This window comes from Haliotis rufescens, unplaced genomic scaffold (genome assembly GCF_023055435.1).
Source record: "Haliotis rufescens isolate VD_foot unplaced genomic scaffold, xgHalRufe1.0.p SCAF_8, whole genome shotgun sequence".
Classification (NCBI taxonomy): Eukaryota; Metazoa; Mollusca; class Gastropoda; order Lepetellida; family Haliotidae; genus Haliotis; species Haliotis rufescens.
In genome coordinates this window covers 39,687,858-39,713,878 of record NW_025964372.1, presented here as the reverse complement: position 1 = coordinate 39,713,878, position 26,021 = coordinate 39,687,858, and the positions used below count along the sequence as shown (strand labels likewise).

The 26,021-nt window shown below is 45.0% G+C and overlaps 1 protein-coding gene across 1 annotated transcript in view; it reads left to right on the top strand.

Annotated features, from left to right (window-relative positions):
* Positions 1 to 25,667, top strand: part of LOC124138407 — a 33,143-nt gene extending 7,476 nt beyond the window's left edge. The window contains exons 3-18 of the mRNA XM_048389060.1: positions 202 to 316; positions 1,919 to 1,992; positions 4,343 to 4,366; positions 4,591 to 4,682; positions 5,107 to 5,160; positions 5,803 to 5,881; positions 7,297 to 7,375; positions 8,112 to 8,232; positions 9,375 to 9,457; positions 11,327 to 11,390; positions 12,429 to 12,557; positions 13,969 to 14,029; positions 18,491 to 18,605; positions 19,509 to 19,653; positions 20,223 to 20,306; positions 22,560 to 25,667. Of these exons, the coding sequence (XP_048245017.1) occupies positions 202 to 316; positions 1,919 to 1,992; positions 4,343 to 4,366; positions 4,591 to 4,682; positions 5,107 to 5,160; positions 5,803 to 5,881; positions 7,297 to 7,375; positions 8,112 to 8,232; positions 9,375 to 9,457; positions 11,327 to 11,390; positions 12,429 to 12,557; positions 13,969 to 14,029; positions 18,491 to 18,605; positions 19,509 to 19,653; positions 20,223 to 20,306; positions 22,560 to 22,700 (1,460 nt within the window). The 3' untranslated portion in view covers positions 22,701 to 25,667. The remainder of the gene's footprint in view (positions 1 to 201; positions 317 to 1,918; positions 1,993 to 4,342; positions 4,367 to 4,590; positions 4,683 to 5,106; positions 5,161 to 5,802; positions 5,882 to 7,296; positions 7,376 to 8,111; positions 8,233 to 9,374; positions 9,458 to 11,326; positions 11,391 to 12,428; positions 12,558 to 13,968; positions 14,030 to 18,490; positions 18,606 to 19,508; positions 19,654 to 20,222; positions 20,307 to 22,559) is intronic.
* Positions 25,668 to 26,021: the final 354 nt, after the last annotated feature.

Genomic DNA, 26,021 nt, shown 5'->3' with positions numbered 1-26,021 from the left:
GTTTGTTTCTACCCCTGCCGAGTGTTGCGTGCACAACTCCACTTCGGGACTTGGCTGAGGTACAGTTTCTTAGTAATTAGGATTTATTTACTATTTTCATGCTTTCATGTTTTACAAGAATCCCAATATGACAAATACATAAATTTATGTATTTTATCTGTTTTGATAACTAATATATTTGATACATTGTGTTGCCTCCAGTTCTCGAGATGGTGCACTGTGCCGTGGAGTATGGCAGTCCCTGCGTTCCTGATCACATCACATTTGGGGAGTTCTGTGTTCTGGTCGATGAGCTTCAATATCACTATGAGAAAGGGTAGGCCTCCATTGTAGATTGTGAAATGGTTACATGAGATGTTATATTGGCAGTGAATACATGTAGACTAACCTCTTACCCCTGTAACACAATAAGACTAACCCTCTCACCCCTGCAGCACAATGAGACTAACCCTCTCACCCCTGAAACACAGTTTAACCCTCTCACCCCTGCAGCACAACTAGACTAACCCTCTCATTCCTGAAACACAGACTAACCCTCTCACCCCTGTAACACAATAAGACTAACCCTCTAACCTCTGAAACACAGACTAACCCTCTCACCCCTGCAACACAATTAAACTAACCCTCTAACCCCTGAAACACAGACTAACCCTCTCACCCCTGCAACACAATTAAACTAACCCTCTAACCTCTGAAACACAGACTAACCCTCTCACCCCTGAAACACAGACTAACCCTCTCACCCCTGCAACACAATTAAACTAACCCTCTAACCCCTGAAACACAGACTAACCCTCTCACCCCTGCAACACAATTAAACTAACCCTCTAACCCCTGAAACACAAACTAACCCTCTCTACCCTGCAACACAATTAAACTAACCCTCTCACCCCTGCAACACATTTAAACTAACCCTCTAACCTCTGAAACACAGACTAACCCTCTCACCCCTGCAGCACAACTAGACTAACCCTCTCATTCCTGAAACACAGACTAACCCTCTCACCCCTGTAACACAATAAGACTAACCCTCTAACCTCTGAAACACAGACTAACCCTCTCACCCCTGCAACACAATTAAACTAACCCTCTAACCCCTGAAACACAGACTAACCCTCTCACCCCTGCAACACAATTAAACTAACCCTCTAACCCCTGAAACACAAACTAACCCTCTCACCCCTGCAACACAATTAAACTAACCCTCTCACCCCTGCAACACATTTAAACTAACCCTCTAACCTCTGAAACACAGACTAACGCTCTCACCCCTGCAATACAATTAAACTAATCCTCTAACCTCTGAAACACAGACTATACCTCTCAACCCTGAAACACAATTAAACTAACCCTCTAACCTCTGAAACACAGACTAACCCTCTCACCCCTGAAACACAGACTAACCCTCTCACCCCTGCAACACAATTAAACTAACCCTCTAACTTCTGAAACACAGACTAACCCTCTCACCTCTGCAACACAATTAAACTAACCCTCTTACCTCTGAAACACAGACTAACCCTCTCACCCCTGAAACACAGACTAACGCTCTCACCCCTGCAACACAATTAAACTAACCCTCTAACTTCTGAAACACAGACTATACCTCTCACCCCTGCAACACAATTAAACTAACCCTCTAACCCCTGAAACACAGACTAACCCCCTCACCTCTGCAACACAATTAAACTAACCCTCTAACCTCTGAAACACAGACTAACCCTTTCACCCATGCATCACAAATAAACTAACCCCCTAACCATTGTACACAAGTGGACTAATACTTCCACCCCTGCACACAAGAAGATGCATCCCTGCACACAAGTAGACCCACCCCTGCTCACAAGTAGACTCACCCTGCACCTGGATAAAGTAATTCTCAGGTTGTATTTTTAATTCATTACGGTTTTCATTTCAGCACTACTCTCCCGCAACCAAAGTCCATTTTGAAAAACAAACCAGATGCATATGAGATAAGAAGAAAAAGAAAAGGTAACATGCCACCACCACCAATGTCTGTCAGTGTCAATTACTGACTCAGATAAACCTGCCCAAAATTGTGCAGACACAAAAGATATTAATATGATATACTATGTATTCTGTTTTACACAAACCATTTTCTTTAAAAAAGATGGTACTTGTTGTTACCCTGCCTGGCCCTTGACATCAGGGGGATAGAACAAAGACTGGCTGGCTCGGAGTTGGTATACTGTGCCTGAGTGGGGTAGTCATGTTAAACTATGGCCTGGTACCTCAATGGGCTAGAACTATAAAACCAGCTAGTCCGGACTAGTACAAGCAGATGTACAAACACGCATGTTGCTTTTAAGTGCAATAATCTTGATCGCAACATTGAACCATATTTCACCTCGACATGGTGTCGTCACAGAAATACTGTTCATTGACTCATGACTTAAACTTTTTCGAACCGCTTCCGTTGTCTAGTGGATAGACCGTCTGTTTGGAGAAGGGGATATCTGTGGTTCGATCCCCTGGCAGAGTCATACCAAAAATGTTAAAAGATGGTTCCGTACTTGTTGTCATCATTAAGGGTAAGGGGCTACAACAAGGACTGGTCGGCTCGGAGCCAGTATACTGTGTCTGAGTAGGGTATTCATGTTAAACTAGGGGCGGGGGCACAGGTGGCCCAGTCGTCTAAGGCGCCATAATTGGCTGTACAGAGTTGCGTCCTTTTTGCACGCCAGAAACCTATGATTGTGGGTTCGAATCCGGGTTCACCCCGATTCTGTTTCTAGGTTGGTCAGCACCATAGCCGTGCTCGTGGGTTTCACCGAAGTGGTAAACGTCTGCGACCTGCATCACTTCAGGCTTTCCTCCCACATTAAGCAGACACGCCTTGATATAACTGGAATACTGTTAAAGGAGGCATTAAACACAACTCACTCACTGTTAAACTGCGGCATAGTATCTCTATAAACTATCACTATAAACCGACATAAGTCCAGATTTGTACAAGCAGCCACCCCTGTGTTATTTGATATCAAATATATCAACATTTGTCACTAAGCCTTGAAGTTGTAAACTTTTATGAACTCGTGTTGATATATTTGATATCAAAACTGTGAAAATCCGGGTTAGAATTGGTCTTCAGCAACCCATGCTTGCTGTAAGAGGAGACTGATGGGATCAGGTGGTCTGCCTCGCTGACTTGGTTGATGCATGTCATCGTATCCCAATGGTGTAGATTTGTGCTTATGATGTCAATCACTGGAGTATTGAGTATTTACTGACTGTCATCATATAGCTGGAATATTGCTGAGTGCACATTAAACAACAAAACAAACAAAACTGTATCAAAAGACAAAAGTGAGATTTTCTCTATATTTTGTTGTATTTTGTTTGTTTCCTTGCCTGTGTATGGTAATATGTGACATTGCATTATAATATAATAAAATGGTGACTGCTTCCTTCTCTCGTTGACTTTTTCATTTTCATTATCTCAATGAAATGGCAATGCTAGGTGTTATTGGAAACTTTCTATGAATACCGTATTCACCGTATTAAGTTCCCGACTCAGGTGAACATCCCTGACCACCCTCTAGACCAATCTGAAAGTCATCTTTATAATCATCAGTCACAGTCGGTATTTTCTTGTGTATATTACAGATGCTTTTTACAGAAAACAATAACTCAGAAGGGGTATAATATTGCGTAGGGCACTATCATCAAAAACGTTCCAATCTCATTAAAATCAGATCTTAGTTCTCGCTATCGCTAAACAAAGATCTGAGGACATCCCATTAAGGGTCTGAATGTGTTTTCTAATCATGCAACCACGAAATATTCTGGGGTATTCCGAACGACAGTTACGGGTTTTATGATTATATCCATACAATCTAGGCCATCTGTAAGCCATTCCAGAATGTTCTTCATATCAGTTTTATTTTTTTTAATCGAGAATACGTCAAAATATGTTTCGAAGCGTAGTCGCCAGTTTGAAACTAGTGTCGTAAAGCTCGAGAAAACTGCCTTCTCATTGGCTAATGTCGATTTCTTGTCAGTCATTTCATTGGTCGGTCAAAATTCGCGAAATGTCGGTCTGACATGACCCATAATGGGATGTCCTCAGATCTTTGTTTAGAGGTAGCAAGGACTAAGATCTGATTTTAATGAGATTGAAAACGTTCCTTCAGCATTTGGACTAAGTTACTATGTCAATTTTCTAAGGATCTGGGGTGTTTATTGCAGTGAATACACACACCTTTGTGATCTACAATATTTGAGAGAACAGGTGAGCTACATGAGCTTGTGTTCATTTTGGGGGAGGGCTGCAACTGTCCATTGTTTGTAAACTTATTTGTTTGATTCTCTTTAATTTCAGAGAGTTTACAGGCTTCTTTCCAAGGTAGGTTACAGCAGAAATTATTTCATTGGACAGTAAGATAAGTCACAACTTGTCTTGGTCAGTGAGCTCTGAACAATAAGATGCTACTGTTTTTGTGTGCACCTCATTCCAAGTACAGTAATTACAATGTTGGAGCAAACCCTCAAAGCAGGGTAGCTACATGACCAGCCAGACTATGATATTGAGTGTTTTGATTGGCTGTAACACCAAGTTGTTTGTTACAGTGTTTCTGGGTGGATCATGTGCTGGAGCAACATGGCGCCAGGAGAAGGCCATCCCTTATCTCAAACTTCAATCCGTGACTTTCTATAACCCTGTGAGTTGGAATATTTGTTTTTTTATGCCTTTCATTGATCTGTATTCATATGATTTTCAAATATATATTTATTATATACACATGCATACATACATACCTCCATCTGTGCATCCCTATAGAATACCTTCAGCAACCCATGCCTGCAGTAATAGGCGACTATGCTTGTGGTAAGAGGCAATTAACGGGATTGGGTGGTCAGGCTCGCTGACTTCGTTGATGCATGTCATCATATCCCAATTGCATGGATCGATGCTCATGATGTCAATCACTGGATTGTCTGGTTCAGACTCAATTATTTACAGACCACCGTCATATAGCTGGAATATTGCTGAGTGCGGCGTTAAACAACAAACAAACATCCATGCTCTAGTTTTGAGGACGCAATCCTTGAACTAACACATTTCCTGACTTCTTGTGTTTGCAGCAAGTAAACAGCTGGAGACCAGAGCTGATTGAGTTAGAGGACAGGGCGAAACAGGTACGTTCAGGATCATCCTCTATAATGTAGGCTATAATTTCTCCATTCTATTGCTTTGTCGTGAGTCAAGTACAAACACAAATACAACAGTACAATATCTGGTGATGACATTGCTCGCCATCAATGTTAGATTTGAACTTATCATTTATGTGTTACTATATGGACCATTGACAATTGTGATGCCCTATTACCCGACCCTACCCGGGTACCCACTGTTGGTCTCAAGAGTTGGGAACAAAATGTCTGATTGGGAATTTGTTTTATCGCAGCCCTGGCAAAAACTATTTAGATACATGTTTCAAATGATCAGATCATGCGTACACTGAAGTTGACTGAAGCTTTATCTTTACTCAAACATATACAAGTCCAAAGAAATGTGTGCATCGTCAGAAAGAAATGCGATCGTAAGCAGCTTGTTGTGTAACCACTGAGCTTTTGTGAGTTTTTGTCATGAAATAATATATCACGTGACTAACCACAGGTCCGGTTAGTCCTGTTGGTACCGGGTCCTACTCCGGACCCACCCGAGTACCCGAGTACCCGAGTTACCAGACCCAGCCCTATTACCCAATACTGTGTGTACCAGATGTACTCAGCAGGAATATCGATAGAATTGATAAATTTCCAATCATTTTGTTTCAGGCCGCGCAGCTTCTGTTCTTCATGATTGACAACCAGACCAGGGCAGTGGTGTCCATGGTGGAAGTGGCGTATCTAGTCGGTAGGTGCTTCCACATGTTCATGTGTGTTTGTTTGTTTGTTGTTTATCTTCGCACTCAGCAATATTTCAGCTATATAACGGCAGTCTGTAAATAATCAAGTCTGGACAAGACAATCTAGTGATTAACAGCATGTGCATCGATCCATGCAATTGGAATGTGAAGACATGCATCAACCAAGTCAGCGATCCTGACCCCACGATCCCTTTAGTCGCCTCTTACGACAAGCATAGTCACCTTTTACGGCAAGCATGGGTTGCTGAAGACCGATTCTAACCCGGATCTTCACAGGTCTCACGTGTGTTCAAACCTCCTTACTGTAAGGCAGCAGGGGTGGCCCAGTTGATAACTCATTGCAGTTTGCTGTGCAGAGTTGCATCCTTTACACTTCAGTCATGTCACATATTTTCTATGTCTCCTGAGAATGTTTGTAATTTATATTAGTAGCCCTGTGAAAGGCGACTGCTTTAGGTTTTCCTAATGACTACAACACATAATTATTGACATCAAAGATTATTCATAGATGGAATTCTTCCAAATGGCCCTGGGGAATTCTTTTGTCATTTGAAAGAGTGCTTGTGGGTTTCTCCGAAGTGGTAAACGTCTGAGACCTGCATCAATTCAGGCTTTCCTCCCACATTAAGCTGACGTGCCGCGATATAACTGAAATATTGTTAAACCCCACTCACTCACTCACTCACTCACTCACTCACTCACTCACTCACTCACTCACTCACTCACTCATTTGAAAGAAAAAGCACAAAAACGTTTGTGGTTACATTTTCTCAAAAGTATAAATGCAATAAACATTAAACTCGGTATGTAGGCCTACCTTCTGGCATGGGGCCCTGATACGAAAAGGTTTCGGTCAAGATTTGTCAAAGGTCAAGGTCAATATTTATCTTTTTGAAAAACAAGGTCTCTACAGACCATGTGCAGACATTAAACTTTATATTTGCACATATCTTTACAAATCCTACTACATCTAATGTTGATACTATGTCTATCAAAGGTGAAGGTCATCTTTGTGATGTTATTGTGAGACATGGCTGTATCATTTGTTGCCAGTTGTTGTTGCATTTTTACTTGTTTGGTCCTGAGGGGCGGTAGGGTAGCCTAGTGGTTAAAGCGTTCACTTGTCACGCCGAAGGCCCGAGTTTGATTCCCCACATGGGTACAATGTGTGAAGCCCATTTCTGGTGTCTCCCGCCATGATATTGCTGAAATATTGCTAAAAGCGGCGTAAGACCATAGTCACTTACTCGATTGTACTGTCCAGAATAATTGTTGGATGTTAAGGTCAAGCTGTGGAAGTAAAGTTATTGGACAGGAAGTACATTGTGGTACATTGGGGACAGGCCTGCTTCTGTTTTTCAAGTACATGCAAACACCTCTAGTTTCCTCCCAACTGTTTCAGGTTCCCGTCGCCAGGTGGTGCTGGTGTATGACGACTCGTGGGAGAAAGTGGTGCTTGATGGAGAAAGTCCCTCATCACGGTGAACCCCCCATTTTACACTGATTTCTTGGAGGGGGAAGACAGTTGCTCAGATGGCGCTATTCACTGTGCTCTGTTGCCTCCCTTAGGATCAGATGACGAAGGGATTGAATCTCAGATTTTTCCTGATTCGGATGTTTGGTTTGTCAGCATCATACCCCTATTCATGGGATTCAAAAGTGTAATTGTCTATGACCAAATCTCATTCAAGTCATATTTTAGTTCTCGCTACCACTAAACAAATATGAGGACGTCCCATTACGGGTCACGTCAGAACAGCCTTTCATCAAACCAATCAGAGCGTCTCTTACCAAAACGGGAAAGCAACCTTGAAAAGGTTTATATGGGATATTCCGAACACCAGTTACGCGTTGTATGACAAACTCTGTCATTGTCTGCTTCTCCCTTTTGTTGGATAAATATTTGAAATGTGAAAGGCTTTCCTTAGCCCTTAGGAAGTATACTGTCATACAATCTAGGCCATCTATTGGACATTCCAGAATTGTCTCTTTTTCAGTTTTCAAATTTTGAATCAGTATTTTTCTTAAGAATAGTCTAGAATGAAAGTCGCCTGTTTGCAGCTCGTGCTGTAGAAAGCTTGAGGAAGCTGCCTTCTGATTGGCTGATGTTGACTTCTCGTTAGTCATTTCACTGGTTGGTCAAAGTTTGCAAAAGGTCATTCTGACGTGATCTGTAATTGGATGTCCTCTTAATGTGCTTGCTCATGTACATTTCAGAGAACTGGGGGACATTGTTCGAGCTCGGACAGTTTTGATGGATATCGTTGAGAGAAATGCAATACCTGTTTTCACAAACATTCACAAAGCTCTGCAGTGCACAGCCACGGGGCTCATTCAGGTGAATATTACCAATTGGGGTAGAACCTTCGGAGATTTGCTCATGTGCATTTTAGTGACTCTCAATGCTGATTGGTCACTTGAAGCCCTTATATGTCACAGTGCTTCATTGTTGTGAAAAATACCTTATGATATCATCCATTGTTCATGACATCACAAATTGATTACATTACGTCATCTGAACAGTGTTATGAAGGGACCAGTCATTGAGAGAGAAAGAATGGCCCAAGAGAGTTGAACATTGCTTTATAGTGTTATGAAGGGACCAGTCATTTAGAGAGAATGAATGGCTCAAGGGAGTTGACCATTGCTGTATAGTGTTATGAAGGGACCAGTCATTTAGAGAGAATGAATGGCTCAAGGGAGTTGACCATTGCTGTATAGTGTTATGAAGGGACTAGTCATTTAGAGAGAATGAATGGCTCAAGATAGTTGACCATTGTTGTACAGTGTTATGAAGGGACCAGTCAGTACCTGAGAATAAATAACACTGAGATCTAGGAATGGGAACTGAACGAATAGATGTTTGGGGAAAGCAGAGACCATATAATAGATCTATTATATGGTCTCTGGGGAAAGTAAGAACCCTCATTGCCAAAAATCTTTCCATTTGTACCCCCCGGCACCAAGTAGAAGGGGGATATAGGAATGGGTGATGTCCATCCGTCCGTCACGTTTCGTTTCTGGAGCAGAACTCAAAAACCATGAGAGATATCTTAACCAAACTTGGCACATAGATAGGTCTAGTGGTAAACTGGTGCCTTTTGATAGTTAGGGATCTTTGTTCCACTTTATTTTCAAGTTTCCATATCAACGACTTGGACTAAGACTGAAAATGTCAGTGGGTGATCGTTTCCGGAGCAGAAATTGAAAAACATACAATATTTCTTGCCCTGCGCACAACCGGAAAGTATTTCATGCTTGTTCTTTGTGACTCATATGAAAATCTAATGAATGATGATGATTCTGAATTTATATTTATGTTTATTAAACTTTCTAAAAAACAAGGTGGGATAATGTCTAATGACATTAGATGAGTTAACTCCCTTAGACCACAACCTAGATGTATTATTTTCAGGTTTTGTGTTTTGACCTATCTTCAATAACACACAGAAAATCAAGGAAATTAACCTTTCTTTTCAGAATATGCGGGTCCAAGATTTAGAACTAAACCATGGAGCACAGCCAGTCAAATTCGGCCACACACAAGTTGGGGCCGCTCTGCTGTAAGTGCATTGTTCGAGTTGACACAAGGGAAGATCTACTACTGTCATCTACATGTCAACATGTTCATGGAAGTAGCTACTATATATATGTGGTGCTTTTGAGAGGAATGTACAACTGTTCCTTGTTGTCGGTTTCTCTGGGTTAGAATTGGTCAGGTGGTCAGATTAGTAACTGTGTTGATTGTAGGGCTAGGACCGATCTAGTAGTGGAGCGTTTGCCCAGAGAGCGGAAGGTCCGGTTTTTGAAGGTCCGGATTTTGATTGTGTCAAATCAAAAGACGATAAAAGATGGTACTTGTTGCTACCCTGCCTGGTACTCGGCATTAAGGGGCTAAAACAAGGACTGGTTGGCTCGGAGTCAGTATACTGTGTCTGAGTGGGGTATTCATGTTAAACTGCGGCATGGTATCTCAGTTTGATAGCACTATAAATCGGCATCATTGTTCGAGCTGACGCAAGGAAGAAATACAACTGTCATGTCAGCATGTTGACGGAGGTGGCTACTATATATATGTGGTGCTTTTGAGAGGAATGTACAACTGTTCCTTGTTGTCGGTTTCCCTGGGTTAGAATTGGTCAGATGGTCAGATCAGTGACTTGGTTGATTGTAGGGCTGGGATGAGTCCAAATTTACTACCCGTACACAACCCCCTATTACATGACCCTACCCGGGTACCAGCTGCAGGTCTCAAGAGTTGGGTACATCATATCCGATTGGGAATAGTTTGAAAGGAGCTCTGACAGAAAGTATTTAGATACACACCCCTACACTAAAATACGATCTGATCACATATACACTGAAGCTGACTAAAGCTTTATCTGTATTCAAACCTAGAAAAATCAGAAGCTATGCGTGCATTGTGTGAAAGATATGCCCAGATTAGCGACTTGTAGTGTATCCATGGAGTTCTAGGTAATTTTTATCATTAAACAATATATCATGTGACTAACCATCCGGATAGTCCTGTGGGTACCCAGGTTCTACTCAGTACCCAATCAGCACCAGTACCCCGAGTTGATTGCGGCATGGGTACCCCGAGTTGATTGCGGCATGGGTACCCCGAGTTGATTGCGGCACGGGTACCCCGAGTTGATTGCGGCATGGGTACCCCGAGTTGATTGCGGCACGGGTACCCCGAGTTGATTGCGGCATGGGTACCCCAAGTTGATTGCGGCACGGGTACCCCGAGTTGATTGCGGCACGGGTTCCCCGAGTTGATTGCGGCATGGGTTCCCCGAGTTGATTGCGGCACGGGTTCCCCGAGTTGATTGCGGCATGGGTACCCCGAGTTGATTGCGGCATGGGTACCCCGAGTTGATTGCGGCACGGGTTCCCCGAGTTGATTGCGGCATGGGTACCCCGAGTTGATTGCGGCATGGGTAGCCCGAGTTGATTGCGGCATGGGTAGCCCGAGTTGATTGCGGCATGGGTAGCCCGAGTTGATTGCGGCATGGGTAGCCCGAGTTGATTGCGGCATGGGTAGCCCGAGTTGATTGCGGCACGGGTACCCCGAGTTGATTGGATGTCATTGTATCCCAACAATGTGGGAGATTGCTCATATTATCAGTTAATCTGTTCAAGACTTGATTATTTACAAGTTAAAGCTTGTCGGTGCTGTGTACTGTATTAAACAACAAAAATGTTGCTGACTGCTGTTATAAAGTCCATAGAATATAGCAGGGTCGATATAGACAGGTAATGTGGGGATTGGATGTCACAATGATAGGCATGGAGGGAGCTAGGTATGCACTGGAAGTTTGTTGCTAACAATCATCATGATCATGGTTGGTGGAGTCCAGACTGGATTACCGAATTGATTCTGTAATATATTGTAATAATTGTAATATCTGTGATATCTTTGCCAACAGGAAACTGAGAGAGACTTTTAATTCCATCACTGGTAACGTCGGGGGAAAGATGACCAAAGAAGATGTAAGAATGTCTCTCTACTTTCATAAATTAACACAGCAATTGTGCAAGCATATTTTGTTGTCCAAACTCAGCAGATGCACCAATACCTCGGACCTACTTTATGCTAGTTATTATTTGAATTTGATTGTATCTTAACAAAAGAGGGGCGGTCGGGTAGCCTAGTGTTTTAAGCGTTCGCTCGTCACGCCGAAGACCCGGTTTCGATTCCCGACATGGGTACAATGTGTAAAGCCCATTTCTGGTGTCCCCCGCCATGATATTGCTGGAATATTGCTAAAAGCGGCGTAAAATCATACTCACTCACTCACTCACTCACTCACTCACTCACTCACTCACTCACTCACTCACTCACTCACTCACTCACTCACTCACTCACTCACTCACTCACTCACTCACTCACTCACTCACTCACTCACTCACTCACTCACTCACTCACTCAAAAGATTTCATCAGCTTCCTAGTTTGACAGCTCCACTCAGACCCAAGGAGTTTGTGAACCAAGAGTAAATGTCTCCACTCTGAGTCTCTTCCTCCATTAGGGGGCACGGGGGGCCCAGTCGTCTAAGGCGCCGCAATTCGCTGTGCAGAGTTGCGTCCCTTGGGCACGCCAGAAACCTATGATTGTGGGTTCGAATCCCGGTTCGCCCCAATTATGTTTCTAGGTTTGTCAGCACCATACCCGTGCTCGTGGGTTTCACCGAAGTGGTAAACGTCTGAGACCTGCATCACTTTGGACTTTCCTCCCATATTAAGCTGACACGCTGTGATATAACTGGAATAACTGTTAAAAGCAGCATTAAACCCAACTCACTCACTCACTCTTCCTCCATCATCCAGCCCAACTTTTGTTCATAGTGCACTAAATCAACTCGCACTGTGAAGTTCCGGGCTAAATGACGCAAGCTGGTTCATGCATGTCGTCGTATCCAAATTGAGTGGATTGAGGCTCATGATGTCAATCACAGGATATGGCTGGAATATTTCTATGTGCGGTGTTAAACAACAAGCAAATGTAATTAAGGCTGTCCTCTGTTCCAGGTCAAGCTGGGCTACAAATGCTATTCCGGGCTGGAACTGGACATCAAGTGGCTCTATCAGCAGCGTCCAGTCCATGACGCCTTCTCCTTCGAGGAATTCTGTTGTATAGTTACAGAGACGAAGAGAAAGGTGAAATATCTCACAAGGACGGTCTATTAACAACTAATGTAACAACTTAATGTTTACGTACACTTATCTCGTGGCACATTGTTTGCTAGGCATTTCTTGGAAGTTGATGGATGACATTGCAGACACAATTTATGGATAACATCGTCTTTAGTTTACTAAAATACAATCTCATTAAAATCAGATCTTAGTTTTTGCTGCCGTTAAACAAAGAACTGAGGACATCCCATTACGGGTCACGTCAGAACGACCTTTCGCAAACTTTGACCGACTACTGAAATGACTACCGGTATCAAGAAGTCGACATCAGCCAATTAGAAAGCACCTTTCTCGAGCTTTATGGCACTCGTTTCAACCTGGCGACTTTCAGACTACACTTGAAAAATATGTGGACACAGTTCTCGATTAAAATTTTGAAAACTGAACAAACTACATTCCGGAATGTCTAATATATGGTTGAGATTGTATGGAAGTGCAATGCCTCCACCTTTCAAATGTTTATCCCACGGAAGTGAGAGATAGATGATAATTTTGACAGAATCAGTCGTACGGGCCATTACTGTCATTCGGATACACTGTGTTAACATTTTCAAGGTTGCATGATTAGAAAACACATTCCGACTGTCACTTTTCTGATCTGGTAAGCGATGCTTTGATTGGTCGGATGAAAGGTCGTTCTGACGTGACCTGTAATGGGATGTCCTCAGATCTTTGTTTAGCGATAGCAAGAACTAAGATCTGATTTTAATGAGATTGACTAAAATAGGGTTTGTATTTGTATTACTATGTTTACTTTTGTGGCACACTGCCATTCCATGTGTCATAAAGTTTCACAATTTAGACATTTCTCTGCAACCAGAAGGCTTAAACTGAAAGTATGGCCACCATCTCAGCCATATTGAAAAAGTCATGTGGAGTGATTTTCAACATGGATGCTCTTTTTTACCTTAACTGGAGGCAGCCATAAAATATATTAGTAGCATTTTGTCCAAAATGGAATGAAATATATGTAGTGGGTATCAACATATATTTCATCCGTTAGGAAGTGCATGTGATTTTCTTTATTATTGTTATTTATTCTTTATTGTTATTTTTATTTTTTTATTTTTTGTTTTTACATATTCTTCTCTAACCTTACAGTATGATCTTCATGATCTAATGTTGCAAATATACCAGAAAAAATATCAAGTGAGTTACAGAGGCTTGTGGCTAATTTCAACTCCTAGTAGAGAAAGATAGGATGTGCTGCAAGACTATGTTTATTTTTTGCGTTCCTGTAGAGGCAGGTGGGTCGACTTGCTTGAAATTTTCACATGGCTACAATGTGTAACGCCCGCTCTTGGTGCCCCCTGTCATCATATTTGTGGACTATTGCTTAAAGTGATGTAAAACTATCCTCTTTCACTCTTTCCAGAAGCCACCCCTATTCTCCAGCTTGCTTACAAGGATGCTGTCCCCAGTTTACTGGGTTCTCAGTAAGTGCCAGTAGTGCTCAGCCAGGAAACCAGTGCTTGTCTACTAAACAGTGGCTAGTGAAATGACTAGTGGAAAAGGGCCACTTGCCTTGCTGGATAGTTCCTCTCACGGAAATTCAATTTTCCTGCCAACACCTGCCAACACATCCCTGCAACACGCATCTGCCACACACATCTGCCACACACACCTGCCAACACATCCCTGCCACATGCCCCTGCCACACGCATCTGCCACAAACACCTGCCACAAGCACCTGCCACACACCTGCCACAAGCACCTGCCACAAGCACCTGCCACACACCTGCCACAAGCACCTTCCACAAGCACCTTCCACAAGCACCTTCCACAAGCCCCTGCCACACGCACCAGCCACACGCATCTGCCACACACACCTGCCACACACCCCTGCAACACGCCCCTGCCACACGCCCCTGCCACACATCCCTGCCACACACATCTGCCACACACACCTGCCACATGCCCCTGCAACCGCATCTGCCACACGCAACTGCCACACGCTCCTGCCACACACTCCTGCCACACGCATCTGCCACACGCACCTGCCACACACTCCTGCCACACACTCCTGCCACACACTCCTGCCACACGCATCTGCCACACGCACCTGCCACACACTCCTGCCACACGCATCTGCCACACGCACCTGCCACGCGCATCTGCCACACGCACCTGCCAAACGCATCTGCCACACGCCCCTGCCACACGTACCTGCCACACGCCCCTGCAACACGAACCTGCCACACGCCCCTGCCACATGCCCCTGCCACACGCCCCTGCCAACATCCCTGCCACACACACCTGCCAACATCCCTGCCACACACACCTGCCACACGCCCCTGCCACACACATCTGCAAAACGCCCCTGCCACACGCACCTGCCACACGCCCCTGCCACACGCACCTGCAACATGCACCTGCCACACACATCTGCAAAACGCCCCTGCCACAAGCACCTGCCACATGAACACAGGTGCAAAAACGCCCCTGCCACAGGCCCCTGCCACACGCACCTGCCACACACACCTGCAACACACACCTGCCACACCCATCTGCCACACACCCTGCCACACGCACCTGCCACACGCCCCTGCCACACACCCCTGCCAACACATCCCTGCCATACGCACCTGCCACATGCACCTGCCACACGCACCTGCCACACACTCCTGCCACACGCATCTGCCACACGCACCTGCCACAAGCACCTGCCACACACACCTGCCACACCCATCTGCCACACGCCCTGCCACACGCACCTGCCACACGCCCCTGCCACACACCCCTGCCAACACATCCCTGCCATACGCACCTGCCACATGCACCTGCCACACACACCTGCCACATGCACCTGCCACACACATCTGCAAAACGCCCCTGCCACAAGCACCTGCCACATGTACCTGCCACATGTACCTGCCACACGCACCTGCCACACACATCTGCAAAATGCACCTGCCAACACATCCCTGCCACACGTCTGCAAAACGCACCTGCCACATGTACTTGCCACACACATCTGCAAAACGCCCCTGCCACAAGCACCTGCCACATGCACCTGCCACACGCACCTGCCACATGCACCTGCCACACACATCTGCAAAACGCCCTTCCACAAGCACCTGCCACATGTACCTGCCACATGCACCTGCCACATGCACCTGCCATACGCCCTTGCCACACGCACCTGCCACACGCACCTGCCACATGACCCTGCCACACGCACCTGCCACATACATCTGCAAAATGCACCTGCCAACACATCCCTGCCACACTTCTGCAAAATGCCCCTGCCGGAAGCACCTGCCACATGTACTTGCCACACACATCTGCAAAACGCCCCTGCCACAAGCACCTGCCACACGCACCTGCCACATGCACCTGCCACATGCACCTGCCACACACATCTGCAAAACGCCCCTGCCACAAGCACCTGCCACATGTACCTGCCACACGCACCTGCCACACACATCTGCAAAATGCACCTGCCAATTCATCCCTGCCACACGTCTGCAAAACGCCCCTGCCACAAGCACCTGCCACATGTACCTGCCACACGCACCTGCCACACACATCTGCAAAATGCACCTGCCAACACATCCCTGCCACACGTCTGCAAAACGCCCCTGCCGGAAGCACCTGCCACATGTACTTGCCACACACATCTGCAAAACGCCCCTGCCACAAGCACCTGCCACACGCACCTGCCACACGCACCTGCCACACACTCCTGCCACACGCATCTGCCACACGCACCTGCCACAAGCACCTGCCACACACACCTGCCACACCCATCTGCCACACGCCCTGCCACACGCACCTGCCACACGCCCCTGCCACACACCCCTGCCAACACATCCCTGCCATACGCACCTGCCACATGCACCTGCCACACACACCTGCCACATGCACCTGCCACACACATCTGCAAAACGCCCCTGCCACAAGCACCTGCCACATGTACCTGCCACATGTACCTGCCACACGCACCTGCCACACACATCTGCAAAATGCACCTGCCAACACATCCCTGCCACACGTCTGCAAAACGCACCTGCCACATGTACTTGCCACACACATCTGCAAAACGCCCCTGCCACAAGCACCTGCCACATGCACCTGCCACACGCACCTGCCACATGCACCTGCCACACACATCTGCAAAACGCCCTTCCACAAGCACCTGCCACATGTACCTGCCACATGCACCTGCCACATACATCTGCAAAATGCACCTGCCAACACATCCCTGCCACACTTCTGCAAAATGCCCCTGCCGGAAGCACCTGCCACATGTACTTGCCACACACATCTGCAAAACGCCCCTGCCACAAGCACCTGCCACACGCACCTGCCACATGCACCTGCCACATGCACCTGCCACACACATCTGCAAAACGCCCCTGCCACAAGCACCTGCCACATGTACCTGCCACACGCACCTGCCACACACATCTGCAATATGCACCTGCCAACACATCCCTGCCACACGTCTGCAAAACGCCCCTGCCGGAAGCACCTGCCACATGTACTTGCCACACACATCTGCAAAACGCCCCTGCCACAAGCACCTGCCACACGCACCTGCCACACACACCTGCCACATGCACCTGCCACACACATCTGCAAAACGCCCCTGGCACAAGCACCTGCCACATGTACCTGCCACATGTACCTGCCACACGCACCTGCCACATACATCTGCAAAATGCACCTGCCAACACATCCCTGCCACAAGTCTGCAAAACGCCCCTGCCGGAAGCACCTGCCACATGTACTTGCCACACACATCTGCAAAACGCCCCTGCCACAAGCACCTGCCACACGCACCTGCCACACGCACCTGCCACATGCACCTGCCACACACATCTGCAAAACGCCCTTCCACAAGCACCTGCCACATGTACCTGTCACATGCACCTGCCACACGCACCTGCCACACGCCCTTGCCACACGCACCTGCCACACGCACCTGCCACATGACCCTGCCACACGCACCTGCCACATACATCTGCAAAATGCACCTGCCAACACATCCCTGCCACACGTCTGCAAAATGCCCCTGCCGGAAGCACCTGCCACATGTACTTGCCACACACATCTGCAAAACGCCCCTGCCACAAGCACCTGCCACACGCACCTGCCACACACATCTGCAAAACGCCCCTGCCACAAGCACCTGCCACATGTACCTGCCACATGTACCTGCCACAAGCACCTGCCACACGCACCTGCCACACGCCCTTGCCACACGCACCTGCCACACGCACCTGCCACATGACCCTGCCACACGTACCTGCCACACACATCTGCAAAATGCACCTGCCAACACATCCCTGCCACACGTCTGCAAAATGCCCCTGCCGGAAGCACCTGCCACATGTACTTGCCACACACATCTGCAAAACGCCCCTGCCACAAGCACCTGCCACATGCACCTGCCACACACATCTGCAAAACGCCCCTGCCACAAGCACCTGCCACATGTACCTGCCACATGTACCTGCCACACGCACCTGCCACACGCACCTGCCACACGCCCCTGCCACACGCACCTGCCACACGCACCTGCCACATGACCCTGCCACAAGCACCTGCCACACGCACCTGCCACACACATCTGCAAAATGCACCTGCCAACACATCCCTGCCACACGTCTGCAAAACGCCCCTGCCGGAAGCACCTGCCACATGTACTTGCCCCACACATCTGCAAAACGCCCCTGCCACAAGCAACTGCCACACGCACCTGCCACACGCATCTGCCACTCGCCCCTGCCACACACCCCTGCCAATATTCATGCTATTAAATATCTACACAAAATGTGAGCTGATAACATCCTGTTTCGATATTAAACTCCAATATCAACAAGAATTGGATCAAGTGTTATTTTGTAAATGGAAGTGTCACAGCTGTGTAGAACACTTTGTGTGTGCTTCAGATCGCTACCGCCCCGAGGTGTACGAGGAAGGCACGGAGGAGGCGCGTGACGTGTACCTGGGGGGAAGCTGTGGGGAGTCCAACTGGCGTGAGGAGATTGCAGTCCCAATGTTGAAGTGAGTAAACATGTCCTTTCTCCTTTTCCCATTTCTCCTTTTCCCACTTCCCCATTCTCTTTCTATTCTTCTGCTTCTTCTTGTATGTATCTCATTCTCATCTTTTTCCTCTTCGTCTTCCTCTGACAGGGCGGTGAGGTAGCATTAAAGGCCCGGGTGGGATTGCTCATATGGGTACAATGTGTGACGGCCATCTGGTGTCCCCTGCCCTTATATTTCTGGAATATTGTGATGTAATACCTCACTCACTCACTCACTCACTCACTCACTCGAGCTCTTCTTTTTTCAACTGGCGGCACAGGTGGTCCAATTGTCTGAGGCACCGCGATTCGCTGGGCATGACAGAAACCTGTGATTGTGGGTGCGAATTCCAGTTCGGCCCGATTATGTTTCTAGGTTTGTCAGCACCATACCCGTGCTCGTGGGTTTCCTCGAAGTGGTAAACGTGGAAGACCTCCATCACTTCGGGCTTTCCTCCCACATTAAGCTGACACGCCATGATATAACTGGAATACTGTTAAAAGCGGCGTTAACCACAACTCACTCACTCACTCTATCTTCGACTCTTCTTCCTCTACTTTTTTTACTTCCCTTCCCTCTTGTTCCTCTTCTTTTTAAACCCTTTTAACCCCCTCTCCATCATTCTTTTTTTTTCCCTACCCTTCCAGGGGGCGGTGGGTAGCATAGTGGTTAAAGCGTTCGCTCGTCACGCCGAAGACCCAGGTTCGATTCCTCACATAGGTACAATGTGTGAAGTCTGTTTTAAGGTGTCCCGTTGTGATATTGCTGCAATATTGCTAACAGTGGCGAAAAACAATACTCACTCACTCACTCTTCCCCTTCACTGGATATGATACCAGGTAAATTATTTTTAACTGTAATAAAGTAACCATTGTCATCCAGACGCAACGGAATGTCCTATCAGGACCCACACGTGTCGGAGTGGGTGGCGAGACTCATCCCCATGCAGGTGGCGCTGCGAGAGCGATGCCGTCTGCTCCTGTACGTCTTCACACGGAACACACGAGGCCTGGCAGCCATGGTGGAGGTAAGCGACTTACAATAGAAAGCCTTGTTAGCATTATATCAACCACATTGTGACAGGAACATGTAATACCTGCACTAGAGTCTAAGGAACACCTCCGTGATGGGCTTCAGCTGTGAAATAAATACAACTGTTACTAGTGTACAATGTGTCGCAAAATTTTAGGTTTGCTTCAGGTAGTTTGATGTTTCTTTGTTGTTTAACGCCGCACTCAGGAATAGACCAGACAATCCAGTGATTGACATCATGAGCATCGATCTACACAAATGGGATGCATGCATCAACCAAGTCAGCGAGTCTGACCACCCGATCCTGTTAGTCACCTCTTACGACAAACATTGTCACCTCCTACGAGCCCAGCAAGCATGAGTTGCTGAAGACCATTTCTGACCCTGATCTTCATGGGTGGCTTCTTGTATCATATCAAAATCATCTGACATTAAAGTAACAGTAACTATAGGTTTGCATAAAAGAATATTTATTCCAGATATTATATTTAAAATACGGAAAACACACTCAGCCAATAATCTGTATTTAATTGTTTCATCGTAAGAGTAATTTTCTGTTTCCAGGCTGGCTACTACATCGGGCTGGGCTGCCGCGTGGTGCTGTGTATTCAGAAGATGAAGGATGCCACAGTTATTGCTGGGGAAGAGGTGGGTGACAGTCCAGGATCTACCTCCATCTCATTCAGACAAATCTTTACTCTCCTCCCTCTCGGGGGCACGGGTGGCCCAGTCGCCTAAGGCGCCGCGATTCGCTGTGCAGAGTTCGTCCATTGGGCACGCCAGAAACCTATGATTGTGGGTCCGAATCCCGGTTCGTCCCAATTACTATTCTAGGTTTGTCAGCACCATACCCGTGCTCGTGGGTTTCACCGAAGTGGTAAACGTCTGAAACCTGCATCACTTCGGGCTTTCCTCCCACATTAAGCTGACACGCCGTGATATGACTGGAATACTGTTAAAAGCAGCGTTAAACCCAACTCACTCACTTACTCTGCTCCCTCTCTGCTTGAAGGTCTGACAAACCCTCCTTTCCATTATGACCTGGCTTCTTTTCTTTACACATCCATTAAAATATTTCAAATCTTAACAAAACATATAACCAGACACAGATATTCCCTTAACGGCGTACACTTCTGGTGTTGATGCTGGGACACTCAGATTTGTTTGTTTTGTTTGTTGTTTAACGCAGCACTCAGCAATATTCCAGCTATATGACGGCGGTCTGTAAATAATCGAGTCTGGACCAGACAATCCAGTGATTGATATTATGAGCATCGATCCACGCAATTGGGATCTATGACCTGCATCAACCAAGTCAGCGAACCTGACCACCCGATCCCGTTAGTCGCCTTTTACGACAAGCATAGTCGCCTTTTACGGCAAGCATAGGTTGCTGAAGACCTATTCTACCCCGGAATCCTCACGGGTCGTGACACTCAGAAACAACAGGGTGTAGTGAAATAGCCACAATAATATTAATATAATAGCGAGGCCTTATTTATATTCCATTGGGGATTGCCTGTTTGTGTTTGTTGACACTTGCATTAATTTGGTGAGGCATTCATGATTTACAGAAGTGTTTTTGTGAATCGTGTTGGTAAGAAGTAAGTGATAAAAAGTTTGAAACACTCTTTGTCAGATAAGTGGAAAGCCAGACAAGTCAATATTTTTTGCTCAGATCGTTGGTTTGCCAGCGAGAGTTGACTCGTTTGTTCAAAGTCATGTTGAACACAACTCACTGGCCAGGGCTGAAAACATTTCTTAAACCCAACTAGTCCTACAGGGGAAGTCAATATTATTTTGTACTCATCCTGCAATGTTCTCACTTGCCCTATTAAATTTAATAGTTTAATGTTCTCAGTTATTATTACTATTTTCCGTAATTAACCTTTGAGTTGAAGGTATTTACGACTGACAGTACAAAATATTAAAGTCACCTGCTACCTACATTCATCTCCACCCATTCAAAGTCACTCATCCATGAACATTTCATTTTTGCTTTTTACAGTCATACTGTTTTCTTTAAATTAATTCATTTTTTTGCCTGTTTAGTAATCAAATCATGTTTTTTTTCTCGTCAACCCCACCATTCCCGACTAAAAAAGCCATTACCCTCACTTTGACTTTGAGAATCAGTAACGAGTCGCTTTCAACAAAAGTAATAAATATAATTGCATTCCTTTAAAAAATAGTTTTGAAAACCTGACTCACAAACACACTTTTGTTTATTTCTTCAACAGACAGTTGCAAAGAATGCCATCTATTTATGACATAAGTGACATGTATTTTGTTATCATTACTACGAACATACGAGAAATTAATATGTATTTGGGTTTGAAATTATCCTGCATATTTTATTGAAAACAATCAGAGATGAACTGATAAGATTGATACGTAGTGGTAGGGCGAGTGTTCCTTCACTTCCTTCTCGCCCGGCACATTCGCCTTTCGTCAATATGAACAGACGAGTGGCTTTGTTTAGCCCTGCGGACTAGGCTAACGATCACTGTATATTATTTTTTATCTTACCTGATGCTACACCTATAGGGGGGGCACGGGTGGCCTAGTCGTCTAAGGCGCCCTGATTCGCTGTGCAGAGTTGCATCCCTTGAGCACGCCAGAAACCTATGATTGTGGGTTCGAATCCTGGTTGCCCCCGATTATGTTTCTAGGTTTGTCAGCACCATACCCGTGCTCGTGGGTTTCACCGAAGTGGTAAACGTCCGAGACCTGCATCACTTCAGGCTTTCCTCCCACATTAAGCTGGCATGCCGCGATATAACTGGAATACTGTTAAAATCGGCGTTAAACCCAACTCACTCACTACACCTATAGGATATTTGTAGCATCAGGTAAGTATAAAAACATTGCATTTAATCAGAAATGCTGATTTTCCTGCAGCTGACAAAGGGAGCGCTGTCTGACTACAATCGCGGAAGGATGTACCTGAGTGACATGGCCAGCCGAGAAGGAGTTCCTGTGTTTGACAACATCGAGGACTCAGTGCAGTGTGCCATAACCCAGCTGCAGAACACGACATAGTTCCCGAGGGTTGCATCAATGTTACCATAGGTCAGGGATCAAAATGTGGAGACAACTATTTGGATGTTGTCGACAAGAATGTCGAGATATTTAGCTAATGCAGCATCTCTGTGCAACATGTATTAAACCACATGCTTACCTTGCATCCCTGTGCTTGAAGTAGCATTCAGTCTACCACACCACCCAACTACCACACCACCCAACTACCACACCCACCCAACTACCACACCACCCAACTACCACACCACCCAACTACCACACCCACCCAACCCCTCCCTAACCACAACCCAGCTAATTCCGATCACCTTTACACACATACATGGTCTAATCATTGTTCATTATACACATGCTTGGTCTAATCATTGTTCATTATACACATGCATGGTCTAATCATTGTTCACACATGCATTGTCTAAGCATGTTTCATCATACACATGCATGGTCTAATTGTTGTTGATTATATACATGCATGGTCTAATCGTTGTTCATTATACAAATGCATGGTCTATCATTTTATGATTATACACATGAATGATCTAAACGTTATTCATCATATACATGCATGGTCTAATCATTGTTGATTATACACATGCATGGTCTAATCATTGTTCACATATGCATGGTCTAATCATTGTTCATTATAAACATGCATGGTCTAATCGTTGTTCATTATACACATGAATTGTCTAAATATTTTTCATTATACACATGAATGATCTTATTGTTGTTCATCATACACATGCATGGTCTAATCATTGTTGATTGTACACATACATGGTCTAATCATTGTTCAAATATGCATGGTCTTATCATTGTTTATTATAAACATGCATGGTCTAATCTTGTTCATTATACACATGAATTGTCTAAATATTTTTCATTATACACATGAATGATCTAATCGTTGTTCATCATACACATGCATGGTCTAATCATTGTTGATTGTAGCCTGTTGTTAGAGATCACTGGTGAGTGGATGTGTATGTTGTATGACATGTGAACTGATCTGTATCCAGGCTTACACGGTGCAAACAGAGACAGCAGCATTGTCACTGCTCAAGTCTCGTCACATCGTGTAGCCTGGCTCTGAGCCTTGACATCTGTATGCTGTGATATTAGGACTGTATTTTCGTAGTACTATTTCTGTACAACTGTATTTCTGAATCCACGATTATCCAGTGTATCAAGTTTCCATTCCATTATGATAAATACCCTGGGCTGTCCATAGTTTCGCCTTAGGTCTGGTTCAAGCTGCATTATCAGTTATAGCAGTTATATACAATGATACCCTAACCTGAGCCACAGGAGTAAAGTCCTCATTAGCCCCAGGGCGGTCGGGTAGCCTAGTGGTTAAAGCGTTTGCTCGTCACGCCGAAGACCCGGGTTCAATTCCCGACATGGGTACAATGTGTGAAGCCCATTTCTGGTGTCCCCCGACATGATATTGCTGGAATATTGCTAAAAGCGGCGTAAAACCATACTCACTCACTCATTAGCCCCATGTATACTCATCACCAAAAGAAACCTGAACCATAGAAACATATAGAGAAGTGTGTACGTTAAGAAGAGACACTTCCAAATTGTTGTCTGTTGTGTAGCATCTAAAATACCCCTGAGAATCCCTTCCACTGTCGTAAAACTTAAGTAAATATTTTTTCCAGCTAAAAGTTTAGTTTTATAAAATATTGTATTTCTTTGTAAATTTTTACTTTAAATATATAGGGCACACCAGTTGATTGTAGACCTATGATGAACTTTCATTGAGAAGATCAGTTTGTCGATTCTGTGGCAAAAGAGAAATCATCACCCTGAAACGAAGCTATGCCGCGGTGGGTCCATTATCGATGGAGAATAAATGATAAAATGGAGATATAATACCCTGGATAGTAGAGGATGGTATTTCTGTTTCTGTATTACTGTATTACGGTACTTTCCTGTTGTATTGTTTACATACTGTGTGTACCTGGAAGTATTTCTTTAAGTTTGTGTCAGTTGTGTTTAAGATTAATTTTGACATTTTTTTATTTTATATTTTTATTGTGAAACAAATATATTTTGGATATTCTGTCTTGTCATTGTGTTGTGGGTTTACCTACCTTTAAATGAATTTTGGGTTTGGTTTGCTTGTTGCATTGAAGACCATGGTAGCTCACCTTGTGCAATGGTTCAGGTGAGCTATTGATGTATTTTGTCTGTTATTTAGGGACTGGTCATTTATTAACAGGGAGGTGGGGGGATGAGTCAGAGGGAATCGGGAGGGTCACACAAAAATATGACAGTCTCTAGGGGGAGGGTCATACAAAATATACTCATATTTAGGGAGGGTCTTGAAAAAAGTGGACATATATAAATTATAAAGTGCTTTTGCATTTGTCTTTTCTGGGGGGGGTCATGAAAAAAATGTACAAAAACGACATGGGAAGGGTCATTAAAAAATATGACAAGCTTTAGGGGAGGGTGATTTTTTTCAGTACATTAAAAACCTCTGACCCACCACCCCCATTGTAATAAATGACAGGTCCCTAATGCCTGGTTCACATTTTCAACATGTGCTCCGAAACCACATGGCATATGATCCTATCCAATCCTAGCAATGGTGTCTCACAGAATTTGAGATAAAGGTCATATCAAAAATGTAATTTATGCTCATCCACATCTGATTATAACAATGTATTAATAATATACAAGGATATATGTTCTCATATTATTGTTGATATCTATCTGCTTTACATTCAGATTTACTTTTTTCAACCTTACAAAACCCTCCTCAAACAATCTATCACCAAGGAATGAAATATGGCATTGTACAACATGGTTATAAGAAACATGGATATTATGTTCTATTATAGCTAAAATGGATAGAATGATCATTAAACCGCCCACATGTTATCAGAAATGAGCGGGCCACTGTTACTTGATAATGCCCTCATATTGCTTGGCCATTATCACGCCCGTTGTTAGGTGACGTCATAGGATAGGGATAGGTGACGTCACGTTCAGTAGTGACGTCATCTGGTTTGTTCTATGACGTGTCCTTGTTTGTAAAAGTGGGTCAGTGACATCCATGTTGATTGCAGTAAATGTTTCAAAACTGATATTGTTGTTTCTTTTTATTTGATAACAAATTCCATCCATTTTAGTTATAATAACGGTAACTCTATTTTTCAGGACATTTTGATTTGCAGAAGCCCTCGGTCTTTTCAACTGCCCTCCTTCATTGGGCAGTTAATGGAAGACCTCAGGCTTCTGCAAATGATAATGCCCTGAAAAATAGCGTTACCCTTATAACAGCGATAACAAACTAGTTCACCCAAACTCCTG